The sequence below is a fragment of the Diabrotica virgifera genome, chromosome 8 (assembly GCF_917563875.1).
Source record: "Diabrotica virgifera virgifera chromosome 8, PGI_DIABVI_V3a".
In the NCBI taxonomy this organism is placed as follows: domain Eukaryota; kingdom Metazoa; phylum Arthropoda; class Insecta; order Coleoptera; family Chrysomelidae; genus Diabrotica; species Diabrotica virgifera.
The window spans coordinates 53755572-53774863 of NC_065450.1; the positions used below are offsets into that span (position 1 = coordinate 53755572).

The 19292-nt window shown below is 32.9% G+C and overlaps 1 protein-coding gene across 3 annotated transcripts in view; it reads left to right on the top strand.

The window, feature by feature from the left end:
* Positions 1 to 19292, top strand: part of LOC114338545 (uncharacterized) — a 181373-nt gene that overhangs the window by 72938 nt on the left and 89143 nt on the right. For all 3 annotated transcript variants that reach the window (XM_050657901.1, XM_050657902.1, XM_050657903.1), the window contains exons 3-5: positions 77 to 308; positions 616 to 751; positions 14022 to 14246. In XM_050657901.1, the coding sequence (XP_050513858.1) occupies positions 77 to 308; positions 616 to 751; positions 14022 to 14246 (593 nt within the window). The remainder of the gene's footprint in view (positions 1 to 76; positions 309 to 615; positions 752 to 14021; positions 14247 to 19292) is intronic.

Here is a 19292-nt window from a genome sequence, read left to right on the forward strand (position 1 = left end):
TGTATTTTTCATTATACATGCATTTTCACATTCTTCTATGAAAGTAAAGATTTACGGATATTCTTCTTTATTGCAGCATCCTGTTCAGAACGCGTTTGTAACGTATCACCGGCAGACACAGGATGTTCGATGGAAAGTCCAGCTCCTGATCAACACGATGCTCACAGCTCCGAAGAAGAGTTGGAAGTTATCAATAGCAATAGTAAAATGAGGCGATCAACGGCACCTCCCAGGCCGCTGAGGGCTGCGTCAGTTTGTCTAGCTGAAAAACGAAAGTGGTCTCAAATTGGAGACGCGCAGAATCGAAGGTGAGTCCATTTTATACTTTCTGTAGATCACGTGCGCGACATTTACTGCAACCTCTTCTGTATTTTTTAAAACCTCTGCTGTGATCTGGTCTGCGCCATGAGATTTTCGATTCTTTAGCATTTTAATTTCTTTTTTACCTCAGACTTTAAAAGGTGATCTCATCGTGATTTGTATCCAGAGAATCATCTGCATGCAGTCTTTGACAGTATTTTCACCATGCCTCCGCAATCTCTTTCTCACATCAACAAAATGGGATGGGATAAAACAACAAAAATTCCGTTATTAATTTTTTATATTCTTTTCCAGGTATACACCCGAAAACGAAGAGAACATGTCCCACTATAGTAATCTATCTCCGTCTCCTTGTTCGCCGTTCCATATAAAATGTTGTAGCGAAGATGGTGGACACCATATTGAACATTCCGGCTCGTCGGATGATGAGGTAATGCCCAAAATTGAAATTAGCCTGTGCCATAAATAATAATTAGAGTAGAAACGGAATTCGGCCAGAATACGTAAAAAAGTGGCGGTATCAATGTTTGGTATAAATGTTTAAGAAATTCGAATAGCCGCTTTAAAGATACGCACTTGCGGTATTTTAACATCGCATTAATCATTGTAAATTAGTCATTTTACAACTTACAGTAAACACTTGCATATTAGTATAGTTAAAATAATTAGACAATAAATATCAAGCAGGAGAAATTAAACTTTTTTCTACTTTTTGAACATCATATTTGAACATTATGGTAAAAACATATAATTTTGGTGGTAAAAAAATTAATTTAATTAATATTAATTTATCTGAACTAAATTACGGTTCTGTTGATATCTGAGAAGACATTTTCTTCACAGAATGTTGCCAAACTGAATTTTGTTATATTTGGTTTAAATTTTTTAACCGATTTCAGAGTCTACTAAGTATACCATTAATTTTCTTATCTATGCAGCATACAAGATATATCTAAAGCGTGATATATGTATGTATAGCTCCTAGCTCCTTGTACAGTAAGGTCTTTTAGGGCCATTAATGGATGGATAATTTCCATCGTTTGCTGTTCTTAGCTGCCAGCCTCCAATCTCTGATTCCCAACTCACTGATCTCTTCCATTACTGCATCTCTCCATTTCCTTCTTGTTCTTCCTCTTTTTTTGCCCTCAGGTGCTCTCCAACCAATATTCTTGACTTTTCTGCTCTCCTGTATCTTTAAAGATGTTGGTACACTTGTTCGTTCGATCGTTTTGTCCGTTCCCCCTCTACTAGTTTTTCGCCAAATACTCTGCGACATATCTTTTTTTAGGCGGTTTTTGGAGATTTTTCCTATTTTGACTTCAAAATAGATCAAATCAAGGTTTTTTTTTATAGTTTATATGTAAATTGAAGTAACTGAGTCCTTTAGAACATTCAAAATTTTGGAGAAACACGTTTAAACCCCCCAAAAAACTCCCTAAAAAACCAGTTTTTCGGATTTTTGAAGGTGGCGAACTTCATGGAAAAATCTGAAAAAAATTAGAAATATTGTGTGATAAAATACACATAATAAAAAAATAGACCTACAGCCATCTCAAAAAAATTGTACGCCTCTACTACTTTTCCGCCAAATACTCTGCGACATATCTTTTTTTAGGCGGTTTTTGTAGATTTTTCCTATTTTGACTTCAAAATAGATCAAATCAAGGTTTTTTTATAGTTTATATGTAAATTGAAGTAACTGAGTCCTTTAGAACATTCAAAATTGGGAGAAACACGTTTAAACCCCCAAAAAAACTCCCTAAAAAACCAGTTTTTCGGATTTTTGAAGGTGGCGAACTTCATGGAAAAATCTGAAAAAAAAAATAGAAATATTGTGTGATAAAATACACATAATAAAAAAATAGACCTACAGCCATCTCAAAAAAATTGTACGCTTCTATGTACACACAAGCTCCCGACTTCTAAAAAATAGACGTGTTTTGTAAAAGCATCAACTATGCGTGTGCATTTTTTGAAATTATAAAATTGATTGCATTCCACCTAAAAAAATTAAAACGAAACATGACGTTTTAAATAATGGATGGAGGGGAAAGAGGTTGGTGGGTTAAAAAGTCTTATTTTTTTAATCATATACAAGGTGACATATAATGACAGTTTGCTCGATAAACATATGTCCGCAAATGCTTCGTTTCCGAGATAGGGGATGTTGAATTTTTTCTTACAAACTGACGATTTATTTATTGCTCCAAGACCGGTTGAGCTATAAAAATGAAATTTGATGTGTTTTAAGAGGTAGTTATTATGCATTTTTTGACATACAATTAAGAATTTTGTATTCATCATTGGCGCGCCTACGGGTAATGGTCTGAATTTTTCTAAAGAAAAAAATAGTACGCCACTGAGATATTTCACATTAAAAATTATTTTTCACATCTAATTTGTGATAATAAAACGGTTTTTTTTTCATATGGTGCGCCGTTTTTATGCAGAAAAATAAAACATCTTAACGCGTATTTTTCAGTTCTTTATACATTATCAAGAACTATCCAATATAGTAATACTAAACTAGAACAATAACAGAAAATATTACTAATAAGATTTTAACTAGTTGCAAATATACAAGAAATGTTCAAAATGGCCTCCTTTAGAGGTAACAGAAGAATATTATATTCATCATTGGCGCGCGTACGGGTAATTGTCTTAATTTTTTTAAAGAAAAAAGTAGTAGTAGCACCACTGAGATATGCCAAATTCAAAATCATTTTTGAATTCCTCGTTCAATTTAAGACAAAAAATCTCTCTTGCCTTTTTTTCATACGAGGCGCCGTTTTTATGCAAAAAAATAAAACATCTTAACGTTTACAAAGTATCTGAAAAAGTTTCTATGCATATGGAAACTACTTCGAATACTTTGTAAGCGTTAAGATTTATCGTTTATTTTTTTGTATAAAAATGGTGTCTCATATGAAAACAAGGCCGGATATATTTTTGTCAAAAATTATACGACGAATTCAAAAATGATTTTGAATTTGACATATCTCAGTGGCGTACCACTTAAAAAAATTCGACAATTACCTGTACGCGCGCCAATGTTGAATATAAAATTCTTCTGTTACCTCTAAAGGAGGCCATTTTGAACATTTCTTGTAGCTTTGCACCTAGTTAAAATCTTATTAGTTTAGTATTATTATATTAGATAATTCTTGATAATGTTATAAGAAATGAAAAATACGCGTCAAAATGTTTTATTTTTCTGCATAAAAACGCGCGCCAATGATGAATACAAAATTCTTAATTGTATGTCAAAAAATGCATAATAACTACCTCTTAAAACACACCAAATTTCATTTTCATTGCTCAACCCATCTTGGAGCAATAAATAAATTGCAGTTTGAAATAAAAATTTCAACACCCCGTATCTCGGAAACGAAGCATTTGCGGACATATTTTATGTTTATCGAGCAAACTGTCATTATTTTTTCATGTAGAATTAGCCCTTAAAGTTTGTCATACTTATTTACTAACACCCTGTATAACTTAAAAAAAAATAAATTCTTGGAGTTAGGGAGGATACCTCTTAATTTATTTATCCTGTCCATAAGTGGAAAGTTTGATGCGCCACTGTCAACGGCCACTAAAAAGTGACGGCATTCTGCTCATACGTGTTCTTTAATAGTGCCTAAAATGATTAGCAAATTTCACCTATCCCGGCTCTTAGTGTAATATTGGTGGACACCATATTGAACATTCCAGTTCGTCGGACGGATGAGGTAATGCCCAAAATTGAAATTAGCCTCCTGTGCTATAAATAATAATTACCATTTAATTTTCTTATCTATGCAGTGTACGAGATATTCTATCTAAAGCGTGATACTAATTTATTTTTGTAAATTGTGTTCATGACCGTGAATACGATAAATATTATTTTGCAAAAACAAACAGTGGTTTTAATTGTAGAAATGTGTATGCGTACGTATAATACTTTGTATAACAAAGAGGTATTATTTATTACAATTTCAATGATTATTGGCAACTGTAACTCTTTGAGGAGCAAACGTATTCATGCTAAAATGCCCTAGTGCAGTGGTCGGCAAACTTTTTAGCCAAAGAGCCAAATATGAACATTACAACAATTAAAAAAAATTGGGAGCCAAATCTGCTTGTTCGGCAAACTTTTATTGCGCTAAATAAAACTAAAGTGTCTAGTCAGTCGGTTAAGATAGTGAAAAATGCTCCCAGCGATATTCCAAAAAATAAAAGAACCACATGTTCTACATCAAAAAGTATTCGACCAAATAAATGTTTAGACCCTTAGCCCCATCCTGCCCATCCATAACCCCACAAAAAATTAAAATGTATTTTTTCGTTTTTTTTGGCGATCTCTTCGTTTCTAATCATCGTACAAACTTCTATTTTCTTTCGTTTTGTAGGGTTTTATTTCCTACAACATTATATTTTTTACAAAATTTTTGGCGCAATATCCATTTTTTTAAATGTTGATATGTGGAACCGAAAAGGGAAAGAACAGCAAACGTGAGCTTTTTAGCTCATCATAAGAATCAGGAATATTATTCCAAGCGTTGAAAATGATCATGTCTTCCTTCTCCAGGTCATTCAAAGCAGACCACTTCTTGTGTTGTGAATTTTTTTTCTTCTCCAATACTTCCAATTCAACACAAAGACATTCGCATTTAGAGCGCCATATCTCCTTGTTTTTTAAATCCAGAAATTGTATTTCAAAGCCAGTGGCGTAACAAAGTCGGGGCCCCCCGCAGAATTTGAAATGGGGCCCTTTTAATCCGGGAGGCCGGATTAAAAGGGCTTCTAACGCCGTTAGAAAAAATCCAAATTTTTATCATTTTCCGTGATAACTTAATGAACAATTTTGCAACATAACTTGTAAGTGCCTCGAAGAAGATTGTAGTAATGCTTAGGATTTTTTTAAATTTTTTTTAATTTCATTTTTATTTTTTTTTTGGTGGAATTTATGGCTTTGGTGGTAACCAATTAGTTTTAAAATTGTTAGAAATATATATTTTTAACATAACAAGCAAACAAAAATATTATAAAATTGACATTTGTTTTAAATTCGTATTGTTAGGTTTTGTTCTACGCGCGACTGCTTACGTGACTGAAGTGAGCGCGACTGCTCCGGCGTTAAACAATTACTAAATACGACTTATTTAACAAAAACTCTTTTGTGTTAGCGTTATCATTCACTGTTCATAACAACTTACATTTCTCATCTTTATCGGTATACAGACCCATAGGGCTTTTCATCGACTGTCATTTGTTTCGAGCTTCTGTCATGTGTCACATAATATTAATATATCTACGCCATACGTCTTTGGTTTGTATCATTGTATATATCAATAACGTATGACGTAGATATATTAATATTATGTGACACATGACAGAAGCTCGAAACAAATGACTGTGAATGAAAAGCCCTATTCCAAAAAAGTGTGTTTGCGTAGCTTGGAACCTATAGGAAACTTTTTTATTACATATCTATATTACGAAAAAAAGTTATTCTGTATAAAATGCTCTGCATGGTACAAAACCTAAGTTGCAATAATCAGATATTAAATTTTATTGATTTTATACGAGGCATATCAAAAAATATTAATTTCGCTCAATAGTACCTATACTACGAGTATACCACCTTTATATTTTACAATATTGAAAAACTTTATTATAAAAAGTTGTTCGCAATTAAAAACTATGTTTAAATATGCAATTATATCATTCCAGTTGAAATATTGTGAACTATAAAATAAAGGTACTTAACTCTTAGAGAGAAATTCATATTTTTCGACATACCTCGTATAAAGTTGGTAAAATGTGATATATTACGATTGAATCTTCGTTTTGAGATAATGCAGAGCTTTTTATAAAGAATCTGATAAGAATTGTATAAAGAATTTTTTCGTAAAATTAAAAAATTAATAATAAAATAGTTATTATAATTATTGTAATAAAATTATGTTGGTTATCGGTAATTTGAAAAATATTTGGAAAAATTAATTTTTTATTTACAAGGATGTAATTACATATTAAAATTAAAATCGTATATTGTTAAATATAAAAGTACTTTATCCTTGAGTTAAATTCTTATTTTTTGACTTACCTCGTATACAATTGATAAGCTTTGATATCTGATGGTTTATCTGGCTTATTTTGTATCTCAGATTTAAGACCATTCAGAGCATTTCATGAACTTTTTTCGTAAAATTGATAATAAAAATGTTTCCTGTATGGTTCGAAGCCACGCAGACATACTGTATAAGTGCTCAAAAAAATTAATTTTGAATTTTCAAATTGTAATGTCTGACAGGGCCGTAACTACCATTGGGGCAACCGGGGCAGTGCCTCGGGGCCCCCGGCGAAGGGAGCCCCGCGATTGTAATCGCGTTATACTGCCTATAGGCAATATAACGCGATTAAAAACCTACATTATAGCCGAAGAATGTAAGTAACATTATATGTAGTATATTTTTTATGAAAACAGAAAAGATGTTATATTGATGGTAAATATTTAGCTTAAAATAATGTGATTTCAATTTTTTTTTTGTGTTGGTCAACTAAAATAGCAATATGTAGGTAGGTACAGGAAACTTCAGTCATGGAGTACATTAAAATGTGTTTTCAAGTGGTTAAATATCAATTTTCCCGGACTCCTTCTGCTGGGTGATTAACCCCAGACCTCCCCTTTGGGGGCCCCCAGATCACGTTTGCCACGGGGCCCCAACATCTTACTTATGGCCCTGATTTAATGACATGTTCGAATTCAGCATAATCAAAAAGCAAATAGAAACATTTTTGAACAAAGTAAAATGATGAATTCGCCGATATCTTTTAAAATTATTTAATATAAAACAGTTTTATTGTTTAAATAATTAATAAACAATTAGAGGCATCTGTGAGTAGAACTTTTCACTATAAGATATATAAACTAACAAAAAATATTTTAGAAAAATATAAGCTAGTTTGATTTTTTCCGAAACCGAAACAATGCAAGCTTTTCTACATTGACTCCCCTAAAGCGTAAGTGTTATAATTTCCTTATCTTACCGTTTATCTGTTGAGAGATTGTCCAATGATTACCTACCTACACAAGAAAAGTCGTCAATAATTGTTAAATAAATGCGTACCAAACTGATGCAACTATAACCGTAAAACAACACAAACATAAATAACATTCAATGCAAACAACCAATATGAAATTACTTGCGATAATATTGTATCGAAATACTAAAAGTAGGTAAAGAACAGAGAGAAAGAAAACCCATTTTTAGATTTAAAAATATTGTTCTTAAATTCGTCAAATTGCAATTCTAATATCTTTCAATAGTCACGTACAAAGCATTATATAGTTTATTGTCCCTGCCATAAAATTTCGGTAGGCCGGAAGGGATTAAGTTTCTAGATATTATGAGATGGATTCACTTGGCAAATACGTTTAGTTAGAAATTTTTACGTTTTTAAATTTAAACAGACAACGTAAAAACAATATAACAATAACAGATTTTTACATAATATCAGATGACAAGATGGGGCCCTTAAGCGATTGGGGCCCCCCCGCAAGCTTCACGCTGCGGGGCCCTCTGTTACGCCCCTGTTCAAAGCTACTAATACCAATTTCAAAAGGAGAAAATTTCACCTCGGTTGTCGTGTAGCATTAAGAGGATTTTTGACAAATGCTAAAGTTTGTAAATTTGATAAAAGCTAATTTATCAGAATAAGATGTAATGTTTTTCCTACCAAGTTTTTTTAAATGAAAATATTGCGCTTTCCGTGGATATTTGTGCCAGAGCCGCACCTAAGGACCCAAAGAGCCACATGCGGCTCCGGAGCCGCACTTTGCCGACCACTGCCCTAGTGGAGCAACAATATGTTTATTCTTCTTTTTCTTCTTCTTCTTCAGTCTGTTTGCATCCACTCCTGGACACAGGCCTTCCCATAAGTTCCCAATTCTTCTCTGTTTTGTGCTATTTGGTGCCAGTTTCTCCCCATTTTTGTTTTGATGTCGTCTACTCTCAACTACGACTATACTCGCATGGTCTTCAATGTACAATGTTTCTCGTCCACTTTTAGATGTTTTGTCGTGCCACGTGTCCTACCTAGTACTATTTTATTTGCGCAATTCTTCCAATTACCTACATCTTCCACTTTCGTCCTGCTTCGCACTTCTTCATTTCGTATATTATGTTCCCTCAGAGATACTCCTAACATAGCTCGTTCGATTGCCCTCTGTATCGTTCTCAATGTATTGGTAATCTTATTCACAAATCGATAAAAAAAACACACAAAGGGGTTAATTATCTACTATTGATACACAATCAGATGTTTTTGCAACTAAGTTTCTATTTGTTTACTTTAAATAGCAACTCTATCTAAGAGCCCATAAAGAGGTTTCCCCAGGGCCAGCAACCTACATAGTTGGGGTACTGCGTTGCCATCAAGTAAAATTTTAAACATCACATAATATTAACTACAACAATGTAACATTATAACAACTTTACTCCATTTAAAGGGTTTTCACCCAGTTGTTTTTAATGGCTCAACCATGTATATCTCGTAAGTAGCACTAATGATGGAATTGTCATTTCCAAAAAGGTCCTGTGATGTAAGCCGAAAGGGCCTTTTTTTAATGTAAATATACCTTTTATAAAGTATTTTTATTATTTTTTTTTGATTTATGGTACATAGCCGACTACAGGACATTCGTTTTCTGCTTTGTTCCAATTATTTTATTTGCATTTACTTCTATCCAATGCTTTTTATTTACAGTTCTTAATGTTACTTTTTTGTCAATTTTTCCATATGCTGCTCTTCTACCTCTTTTGTTGTCTACTTTTCTGGTTTGTATTGGCTTTTTTGAACGTACGATTTTCGGCATACTTCTTTTCCCATTCTTTCGATGTGTCCTCAATAACGTATTTTATGCGCTTTCATTAAGGTTGTTATTTTTGGCTGTTTTGGTTTACTTCGATGTTTCTTCTCCTGCTGAAGGTTAGAAATTCTTATGGCAATTCTAACTTCATTCACAGCTGTCCTGACTGATTGAGTGGAACTTATATTAAACCACTGCCTTAAATTATTAGTATTTTGTCTGGTCCCCCCCCCCCCGCCATTATATGATTATATGACCAAAGTTCTTCAGTTTTCTCCGCTTTACTGTTTTTTAATCTTGCACAGCAACATAAAACCGATATCAAAATAATTGAAAACTCTACCATATATTATGCTGATGATCTGCAAGACTTTTAAACAGTTTTTTTAAGGTGATACAGTAGCGATCAACAGGTAGCCAAAACGCGTTCCAAGATTGCGGCTATAATTTTGAATATTTTTTCGAGATATTTGGCACACGTATTCGTAATATAATAAAGAATGGCGGTACAGAGCCCAATTTGAAAAATATATTAATATGTGGAAATTACTCTGTAATTAAATGCAATATTAAAAAAACGAGCCTGTACCGCCATTAAGAAGAACAAAAAAATACACTTTCTTCAAATAAACTTTTTTATCGGATGCCTAGATTTTGTATCATTTTGGAACTACTAATGAAATAAAAAATTTTAAGTAGTTCCAAAATGACACAAAATCTAGGCATCGGATAAAAAAGTTTATTTGAAGAAAGTGTACTTTTTTGTTCTTCTTAATGGCGGTACAGGCTCGTTTTTTTAATATTGTATTTAATTACAGAGTAATTTCCACATATTAATATATTTTTCAAATTGGGCTCTGTACCGCCATTCTTTATTATATTACGAATACATGTGCCAAATATCTCGAAAAAATATTCAAAATTACAGCCGCAATCTTGGAACGCGTTTTCGCTACCTGTTGATCGCTACTGTTTCCTCTTAAGAGACCACACTATTGTGTAGCACGTCGTGTATAACTTACTACAGTAGAACCCCGACTATCCGAGCTGCGCATTATCCCTTGCCGTTAACTCCATACTCCGTAAGTGAGACTCATAATGCAGTATCGATAAAATCAGTGCTCGGGGGAATCCCTGGAAATTATTCGCTTGTCATCTGCCCGTCATCATCTGCCCTGTCATCAATGATGAAAGATGAAAGGCCCGAGCTTGAAAAACGAAGTAGTTACAGGACCTGACATAACTATTTACGAAATTGAACAAGCACTAAGATTAGCAAAGACCAGAAAAGCGACGGAACCAGATGAAATACCTAGTGAAATAATAAAGTTCTTTGAAAGTTCAGGTAAAAGATATCTCCTTCATCTTTGGCTGTACAAAAAACTGGCTGTATATCAACGGATTGGCTGCTGTTGACTTTTGTGACGATACCTAAAAAGCAAATGCGAAAATATATAGTGACTACCGAACCATCAGCTTGATGAGCCATGTTTTAAAGATATTTTTACGAATATTGCACTCTAGAATGTACTAAAAGGTACAAAAACAACTTGATGATACACAGTTTGGGTTGGTGATACATACCTTGGAACCAGAGAAGCACTGTTTAGTATTCACGTACAGAGATCCAAAGATGTCGGACATACGGTTTATATGTGTTACATTGACTTTGAGAAGGCCTTTGATCAAGTAAAACATATTGAAATGAATACCATACTTCAGCAGGTGGGTATTAATAATAAAGACCTACGCATTATTAAAAATCTTTACTGGCATCAACATGTAAATATCAGGATTGGCCGTGACACTTCTGAAGAGCTTCAAATACGAAGAGGAGTAAGGCAGGCTCCATTTGATCCCCACTAATATTTAACATCTACACATTCTGAGTTCGTTTTCAGTAAAGCAGTGGATAATGTTCAATGTGGTATCAAAATGAATGGCGTCAATATTAATAATTTGAGATACGCGGATGACACAGTGTTAATTGTAAGCAATTACGAAGAACTTCAACAACTGATTATAGAATTACCACAACGTGTGATGAATACGGATTCAGGCTTAACACCGCAAATACAAAGGTGATGATTGTCAGTAAACGCCAAGACAACCAAAAGTGGTAATAGCTTATGGTCACTGGAGAGAATTAACAGTATCACCTATCTTGGTTGTAATCTAAATGAGAACTGAGACATGTGCAAATAAATTAGAATACGTATAGGCCAAAGCTGCATTCTTTAAAATGAAGAAACTGTTATGTGGAAAAAATATTACTTTGAGTCTAAAAATTAGATTAGTGAGACGTTATGTCGTCGGTATACCGCGAAAACCAGGTAAATGACAAATTTTAAAATATTGAGTTAAGTATACCAAAATTCTTAGCTTTTTACGCTCTACATACAGGTAAAACCCAGTAAATGATACGATTTGCCATTCAGCAGATAATTTGTGTGATAAACAAATAAGTTACACATAATTAACTTTTCATTTTCAAGTAAAACAATATATCGCTACTTACTTCCACAAAATTAAAGTTCTGTTGCATGTAAAACCAAGTAAGCGCACATATATTATTTTGCCGGACAACAATATATTTCTACTGCTGTATGCCATATTAAGTAAAAAGGTGATAAATGTCTTTAATACATTTTACATGTATATTTTATTTAAATTTCTCATTCATATCGACTGGTAAAATCGATAGTATCGACTTTGTTTCTTTGAATGGTCAAGAGGTACAGATATGTGAGAAGTTTTTTTGTAAGACACTTTGTATATCAGCGTCGTTAATGCAAGATGTTGTAAGAAAAATTGATGTTATATGTTGTTATGCAGATACGGGCAAGAGGCCAGCATATACTGCCAAATAAAACAAGCAATGAAAAACGAAAAATTGTGAATGCTCATATTGAATCTTTTCCAATCATGGTCCCACATTATATTCGCCAAAGTTCGAAGCGTAGATATTTGGACAAAAATTTGAGTATAAGGAAAATGTATTAACTTTATATAAATGATTGTCAGCTAAAGAAACCGGAAGGTAATGCGAAATTACATACCGAAGAATATTTTCTAACGACTATAATTTAAGCTTTTTTGTTCTAAATAAGATCAATGTTTAATTTTTAATAAATAACATTTATTAGCCCTATCATATTATGATATGGCTAATCCAACTAAGAAACCGGATTTAGAAAACAGTTACAGACAACATCAGAAAAAAAATAAGTATGGAATCTCGAAAAACGAAATGATAAGAAAAGCTCTAACCAACAACGGAATTTTGTTTCAATCACTTTCGATCTACAGGCTATACTACAGATTACAGATTAACTGGACAATTCATATATTCTTCCCGAAAATTATGAGTCTACAATTTGTGTGTAAATGAAGCCGCATTACCAAATGAAGCTTACCGTTTTGCCTGGTCAGTCATTAACGGTAGACGAGGAAGTTCTGAAATAGAAAGCATTATACTCAACTACCTATCAAAATATGTCCCAGAATATGTAAGCAAGTGAAATAAGTGTATTTTTTATACCTGCGAAGGACAGTATGGTAACATAAATTTTTAGAGTCGGGACATTCTTGTATGGAAGTTGACTCTATACATAGCAGCATCTAAACCGCTAGAAATCAGGTCTCTCTCTGGTATGCCAGATTACTTGTCTGTATACGTACTACGAATTTTATTATTTAAAAAAAACTTTCACACATTCTAATTAAAAACCGAACAAAAGACCAAAACGGCGAAAAAATAATGTTGTTAAAGGTAAAAGATGAGATTCATGAAAGAAGAGATAAACAGAATCAATTTCAATTATGACGCGTTACCAAGCTTCATTTCCTTATTGATACTGCACGGCAGTCAACAAGAAAATAGCAAGCTGAGTTATCAAATAACATAAGCATGCTTATGTTAGTCGATAAAAACTTAAGCAACTTTATGATAGGACTTCGCCAACTAACATAGCAAAAAACAGATTTGTTACAGTTATTTGATAAGAGAGTGATACCGGAGGAATATAACAGGTGGTATCGTATTTTACGATGCCAATGGCATCTTGTCAGATCCTGCTGATCAGTGACTAATCTGACGAGTTATACGCATGGTAATATTGTATTCTTGTATCTATAACACTTTCAAAAAAAATTTTCTTTGCTATCATTTATGTAAATAATATCCATATAACTACAAACAGCTTTGAATAAAATGTTCAGGGAAAACCAGTTAAATGTTATAATTATCGACTAATCCCTTAAAAACATTACTATTAACTAGTTAAAGCTTCAGATTCCGATCACAAAACTACAAAATATTATATTTGGTTTATTATATTTGTTATAAATGTGTTATTTTAAGGGTAACTGATTAATTTAGATTTACAGGTAAAACCAGGTAAGTGACCGCATCTCCATCTTAAATTTAGGTTTAATCAGCTAGGTGTCTTAACTTTTTCAAACTATTGATAGAATATCATTTCTGATATATGCATCTTTCACTAGAATACCGAATATCAAACACAAGTTGTCCTCTTAATTCAAAATAAAACACTAAACTTTAAAAACGTTTTTTCTCGGTTTCGGTATTTCGGCATTTACCTGGTTTTCGCAGTATACCGACGATGTGTTCTTTACTCTTTTGCATGGAGTCGAAGGTTGGACTTTAACGAGATTGTTTACGAATACATGCCAATATTCTACTAGAATAAAATCGGGGCTCTACTGTACAGTGTAACTTTTTCTAAAACATAGTTTCAGTCAATTTATTTCACACAATGAATTATTTGAGTATTCTTGTATACCCTTTTAGTATATTGACAACAAATTTCTTATATTACAGGTGCACCACTTCTTGTACACACGGGCTACTCCTGTACAGTTCCGCACTTCTCCTCCTTTAGAAGCGGTAAAACCTGAACGAAGATCAATTGTAACGAGCAAGGGTCGGTCGACGAGCCCGCCTGCCAAACTACTTCACTACGAAGATTCCCCAAGAAAAAGAACCAAGCACATGAAACATGCACATATCCAGAGGCCATACCTTGATTTTGAAAAAATGCAACAGGTAAATTTATATTTATATACCTTTTACTTTATTGCTAGATACATATAATGTGACAGTAATATTCTGTATTATCCTAATTTATAGTGGTCAATTTTAATTTTTCTTTATTGAGTTTGGACACATACACCAGGGAAATAACGCATACCATGTTCGGGACACTTGAGCAGCCAGGTTGCAAATGGATTTTTTGGGTACTATATACCTAATACATTCTAAATACAAAAATGCCCGTCACAGTTCGGACGGGAAACTTAGTTATTAACAAATAAGTGTCAAAAATGGCAGTTTTTTCATTTAAATCGCTACAGGTAAAAATAGCGTAATTAAATATCTTATTTATAGTATCCTTCTTTTAGTAGATGACAAAAAATTTTAAGATTATTCGTCAATTAGTTTAAATTTTATTTAATTTGTTTATCCCAAAGAGGGATAAATAATTTTTTGGATAATTTTTTGGATTGTTATTGTTCAGAAAATTATAATGATATAGCAATTCCGTGGAAACCACATGAAAGAAAAATAGTTATATTTTCAACGTATTTACAAAAAATCATTAAAGTCATTTTAATCACACCGAAAACATTTTACTAAAGAAGACTTATTTTTGGCTTATAAACAATTTGAATAACTTTGTTAATATTGACTGTAGATTAAAACTACTTTGAGATTTGAAAATCTGGCATTTTTACACGAATTTTCAAAAATAAACTTTTTGTCTAGGTTAATTACGGTCAAAGTTATCAACTTTTTTTATTTAATCCACCGCTTCTTTGTTTGTAACAATTAAGCAACCTAGCTAGCGACATTTTGAAGTTGAAGGTATATAGTTTATGTGTAAAAGTTTGAGTAAACTTTGATCTTCAACAGAGTGGTTAATAAAGCTTTAAAAATGACGTCCTAACGAAATCGATTCGTGGTCGGTGGAGGGGAAATATTAAAATTCGTGCACTCAAAAAATGAAATTGATTCTTCAAACATATGCTGCGATTAATATCTCCGTAGGTTGTTGATGGATTTTGATAATAATTTTTTTTAATTTGCATGTACTCGTAGTCCTTTAGAGTACGTTATGTATACATACCCCTACCAAACATTATAAAATGTTAGGGGGAACCCCCCTTATCACTCAGGGATATAAAAAATCGATTACGACCGATTCTAAGACCTACCAAATATACATATATAATTTCATAAAAATTGGTTAAGCAGTCTCGGAGGAGTATGGAAACTAACACTGCGACGGGAGAATTTTATAGATGTAAATATATAGATGGCTATTAAAAAATAGTGGTTGGGGATAGAAGAGTGAAAATTAAGGGTTGTATGTATTTTTTAATGCTACATAATACAAAATTAAAGACAATTTTGACCAAAAAATAAAAAAAAATCTCAGGGGACAACCCCCCTTACCACTTATGGGTATGACAAATAGGTTAAAACCTATTCTGTCCTACAGGATATATGTGTAAAATTTCATAAAAATCGGTCAAGTTGTTTCGGAGGAGTATGGTAACTAGCACTGTTACATGAGAATTTTATGTATACAGAAGTAACTGTGAATTAAATAATAAAAGTGGCTAACTTAGACCGTAATTAACCTACGCAAAAAGTTTTTTTTTTGAAAATTCGTGTAAAAATACTAGCTTTTGAAATCCCAAAGTAGATTACTCTACAGTCAATATTAACAAAGTTATTCAAATTGTTTAGAAACCAAAAATGACTCTACTTTAGTAAAATGTTTTCGAAATGATAAAAATAACTTTTTATTAATTTTTTTAAACATTTTGAAAATATAAGTATTCTTCTTTCAAGAGGTTTCCACAGAATTGCTGTATCATTATTATTTTCTGAACAATAACATTGCCAACAAAAAGCTCTTTGGGATAAACAAATTGAATAAAATTTAAACTAATCGCCAAATAATCTTGAAATTTTTAGGGCATTATATGTACTGGTTGACTGAACTTTTCGTGCAATATCAAAGTCTTAAGTTCATTTCCGCAAAAGTTATAGTAAATTTTTTATTTTCGAAATTTTAGTCTTTTTTTTTGCAATTAGCGAAGCAACAAACGATCGGACCAAAATTCAAAAACTGCCATTATACACCTTTGCTCATCTACTAAAAGATGAATACTCTAGATAAGATATTTAATAACCCTATTTTTACCTGTAGCGGTTTAAACGAAAAAACTGCCATTTTTGACCCTTATTTGTTAATAACTAAAATTCTCGTCCGAACTGTGACGGGCATTTTTGTATTTAGAATGTATTAGGTATGTAGTACCCAAAAAAGTGTCCCGACAAAAACAGGAGCAAGTACTTGAACGGGATACGAGAAATGATCGTGCGCGAGTAGCGGAGAAATCTTATAACCTTTTTAGCATAGCATATTTTCTTAAATAATTCATATTGTCAATTGAAATTGTCATATTGACATATTTTATACCTACTGTCAGTATGAAATCGGGCATTAATGCTGCTCCACAATATTGATATGATATGCAATTATTAAAGTGAATTTAATTCATTATTGTAGGTATTTTACTTGTAATAATGCATTTTAATAATTAATTTTATTTACTACATACCATGTTTACCTTTTAATTACATAACCTCAATCTTACTTTTTCTTCTTATCCTTTTTTTTTGGCTATAGGTAGGGTTACCATACGTCCAGATTTCGTCCGGACAGTCCGGATTTGAAAGACATGTCCGGATTGGCGTCCGGATTTTTTTCTTTACTAAAAAAAATGGAAAATACTAGGCCCAACGGTGGGAAATTTCATTATGAGCAGCACCTTAGGTCTAAAGTATGTTAAAACATAGATGTACCTATATGTATTTTAAACTGGCAGAGATTTTCGATGTTAGTTGCATATTGTAGCGAAACAGCTGTACTTTTAATTATGCCATATGCATTTCGCATATATGTACAATGTAGAGGTAGCAACACAGTCAAATTCACATTTTACATTTTCTACAACACCTTGGACTACCGTGTCCGGATTTGGCCTTAATAAATTATGGTAACCCTAGCTATAGGCTATGTGACTATCCAAAGGAAAGGTATTGACAAGAGTTCTGGAGCTGAATTGTTAATGTTCCTACAAGATGCAAAATCTAAATATGCTAATCGTTTTTCTGACCCTTTTGGTTCTTGAAATAAGCATTTTTGGCAGATCTTTTTAGTCACCTTAACAATTTAAAGAAGAACTTTCAAGGAAGACAAAAGAATATTTTAACAGCTAAAGATAAAGTAAAATCATTTCACGCAAAACCTCGATTGTGGTGAACCTCCATGCAAAACAAAATATTTGAGACTTTCCCGTGCGTTCAGAAGATATTATTTCTACGATTTTCAAGATTTCCAAGATGTCGATGTGTCCATGATACAGAGCTTGCATAATTTACAAGAGCAACTTTTGACATACTTTCCAGACTTGCACTCTGAAGCTGATAATGGGCGTAGATGGATTTTAAACCCTTTTTTGGAGAAATAAATAGATCTGGCTGATGTCACCACAAACATGAAAGAATCTCATGGCATGCTTAAAATGGAATTTTATTCGCCAAGTGTTGACGTATTTGGGATGAAAAGAAAACACCAGTATCGGTAGCTGGCAAGGGAAGCTCTTAAATTATTAGTGCAATTCGTCACTTCGTACTTGTGTGAACTGGCATCTTCTTCAATGGTAGACATTAAAACTAAATATGTGAAATAGACTGCAATTAAAAAATGATTTGATTATTAACGTTTCAAAAATAGCACCACAATTTGATAAACTTCTGAAAAATAAACAAGCACATCCTTTCCGCTAAAATTTTGTTTTTTTGTGTAAGAACCTCAACTTTTTCTTTCAGTTGGCAACCCCCCGAGTAAGGCTTCGCGACCCCCCGAGGGGTCGCGACCCACAGATTGAAAAACACTGCCTTAAAGTATAAAAGCTGAATTTTATATATGTTACTTGGACTAAATAAATGAAAAATGAAATATTTTTTTGTCAAGAATAAAGTTTTTTTCGTTTTTATCTAATGTTGTTAAAGTTTTGAATTTTGAATTAAAGAACCATAAGACAAGATGGATAGAAATTTTAAAGTAGAGTCTATTAATCACCAAAAATTAAAAAAATAACACTAGCGTTATCATTTTCTTCACTTATTTAAACATTTTGTAATTGCTGAATATTGATTGAACCCGGCTCTCTTTAGTATGAAGGTTAGTAAGCTTAAGTATCACCCTCTAGCCAAATTCCAATTTACATCCGTTAGTAATGTAATATATCAGTGCCCGGGTTAACGTAATTAATGATATTATCGTCACGTAACTGTTCAAACATCATCAGCCTGAGCATAGGTGAGTAACGGCACATCCAAAAATAATCGATTTTTATGACAAATCAACAAGTATAGCTCGACTACTTTTATATAATAAATTTCGTTCACATTAGCTTGATACAAAGCCCCATGAAAATATACGAAAAAAATTATGAACAAAAGAATAACCAGAAAAATTGACAGCACACTCGAGGAAGCACAAAGCGGATTCAGAAAAGGCAGAAGCACCCATGATCATAATATTTACCATCAAACAAATAATAAAAAAATTTCAGCAACAGGAATAAAGATGTATATGGCGTACATAGACCTTGAAAAGGCTTTTGGCACAGTACGAAAACAAATATTGATTTAGAAGCACCTTCGAACGATACGAACGATGAACATAGAAAATTCATTTCCTGCCACATCCAAGTCATTTAACCGTGGCAAACAACAAGGTCCAAGTACACTTGTACAAGTGCACTTGTTCCAAGTTGGAATCCAAGTACACTTGGACCGTGTCAACCCGCTTTTAAGTAGAATCTAAATCCTTTTCATGCAATTCGGTGGTGACCCTGAAAATTACACGGTATCGCCGTATTTCACGTTCATTTACTGGGTAACGTTCAAAAATAATCGATTTTTATGACAAATCAATAAGTATAGCTCGACTACTCTTATATAATTTTGTTGACGTCAGGTAGATACCAAGCCCCATATTGATTTAGA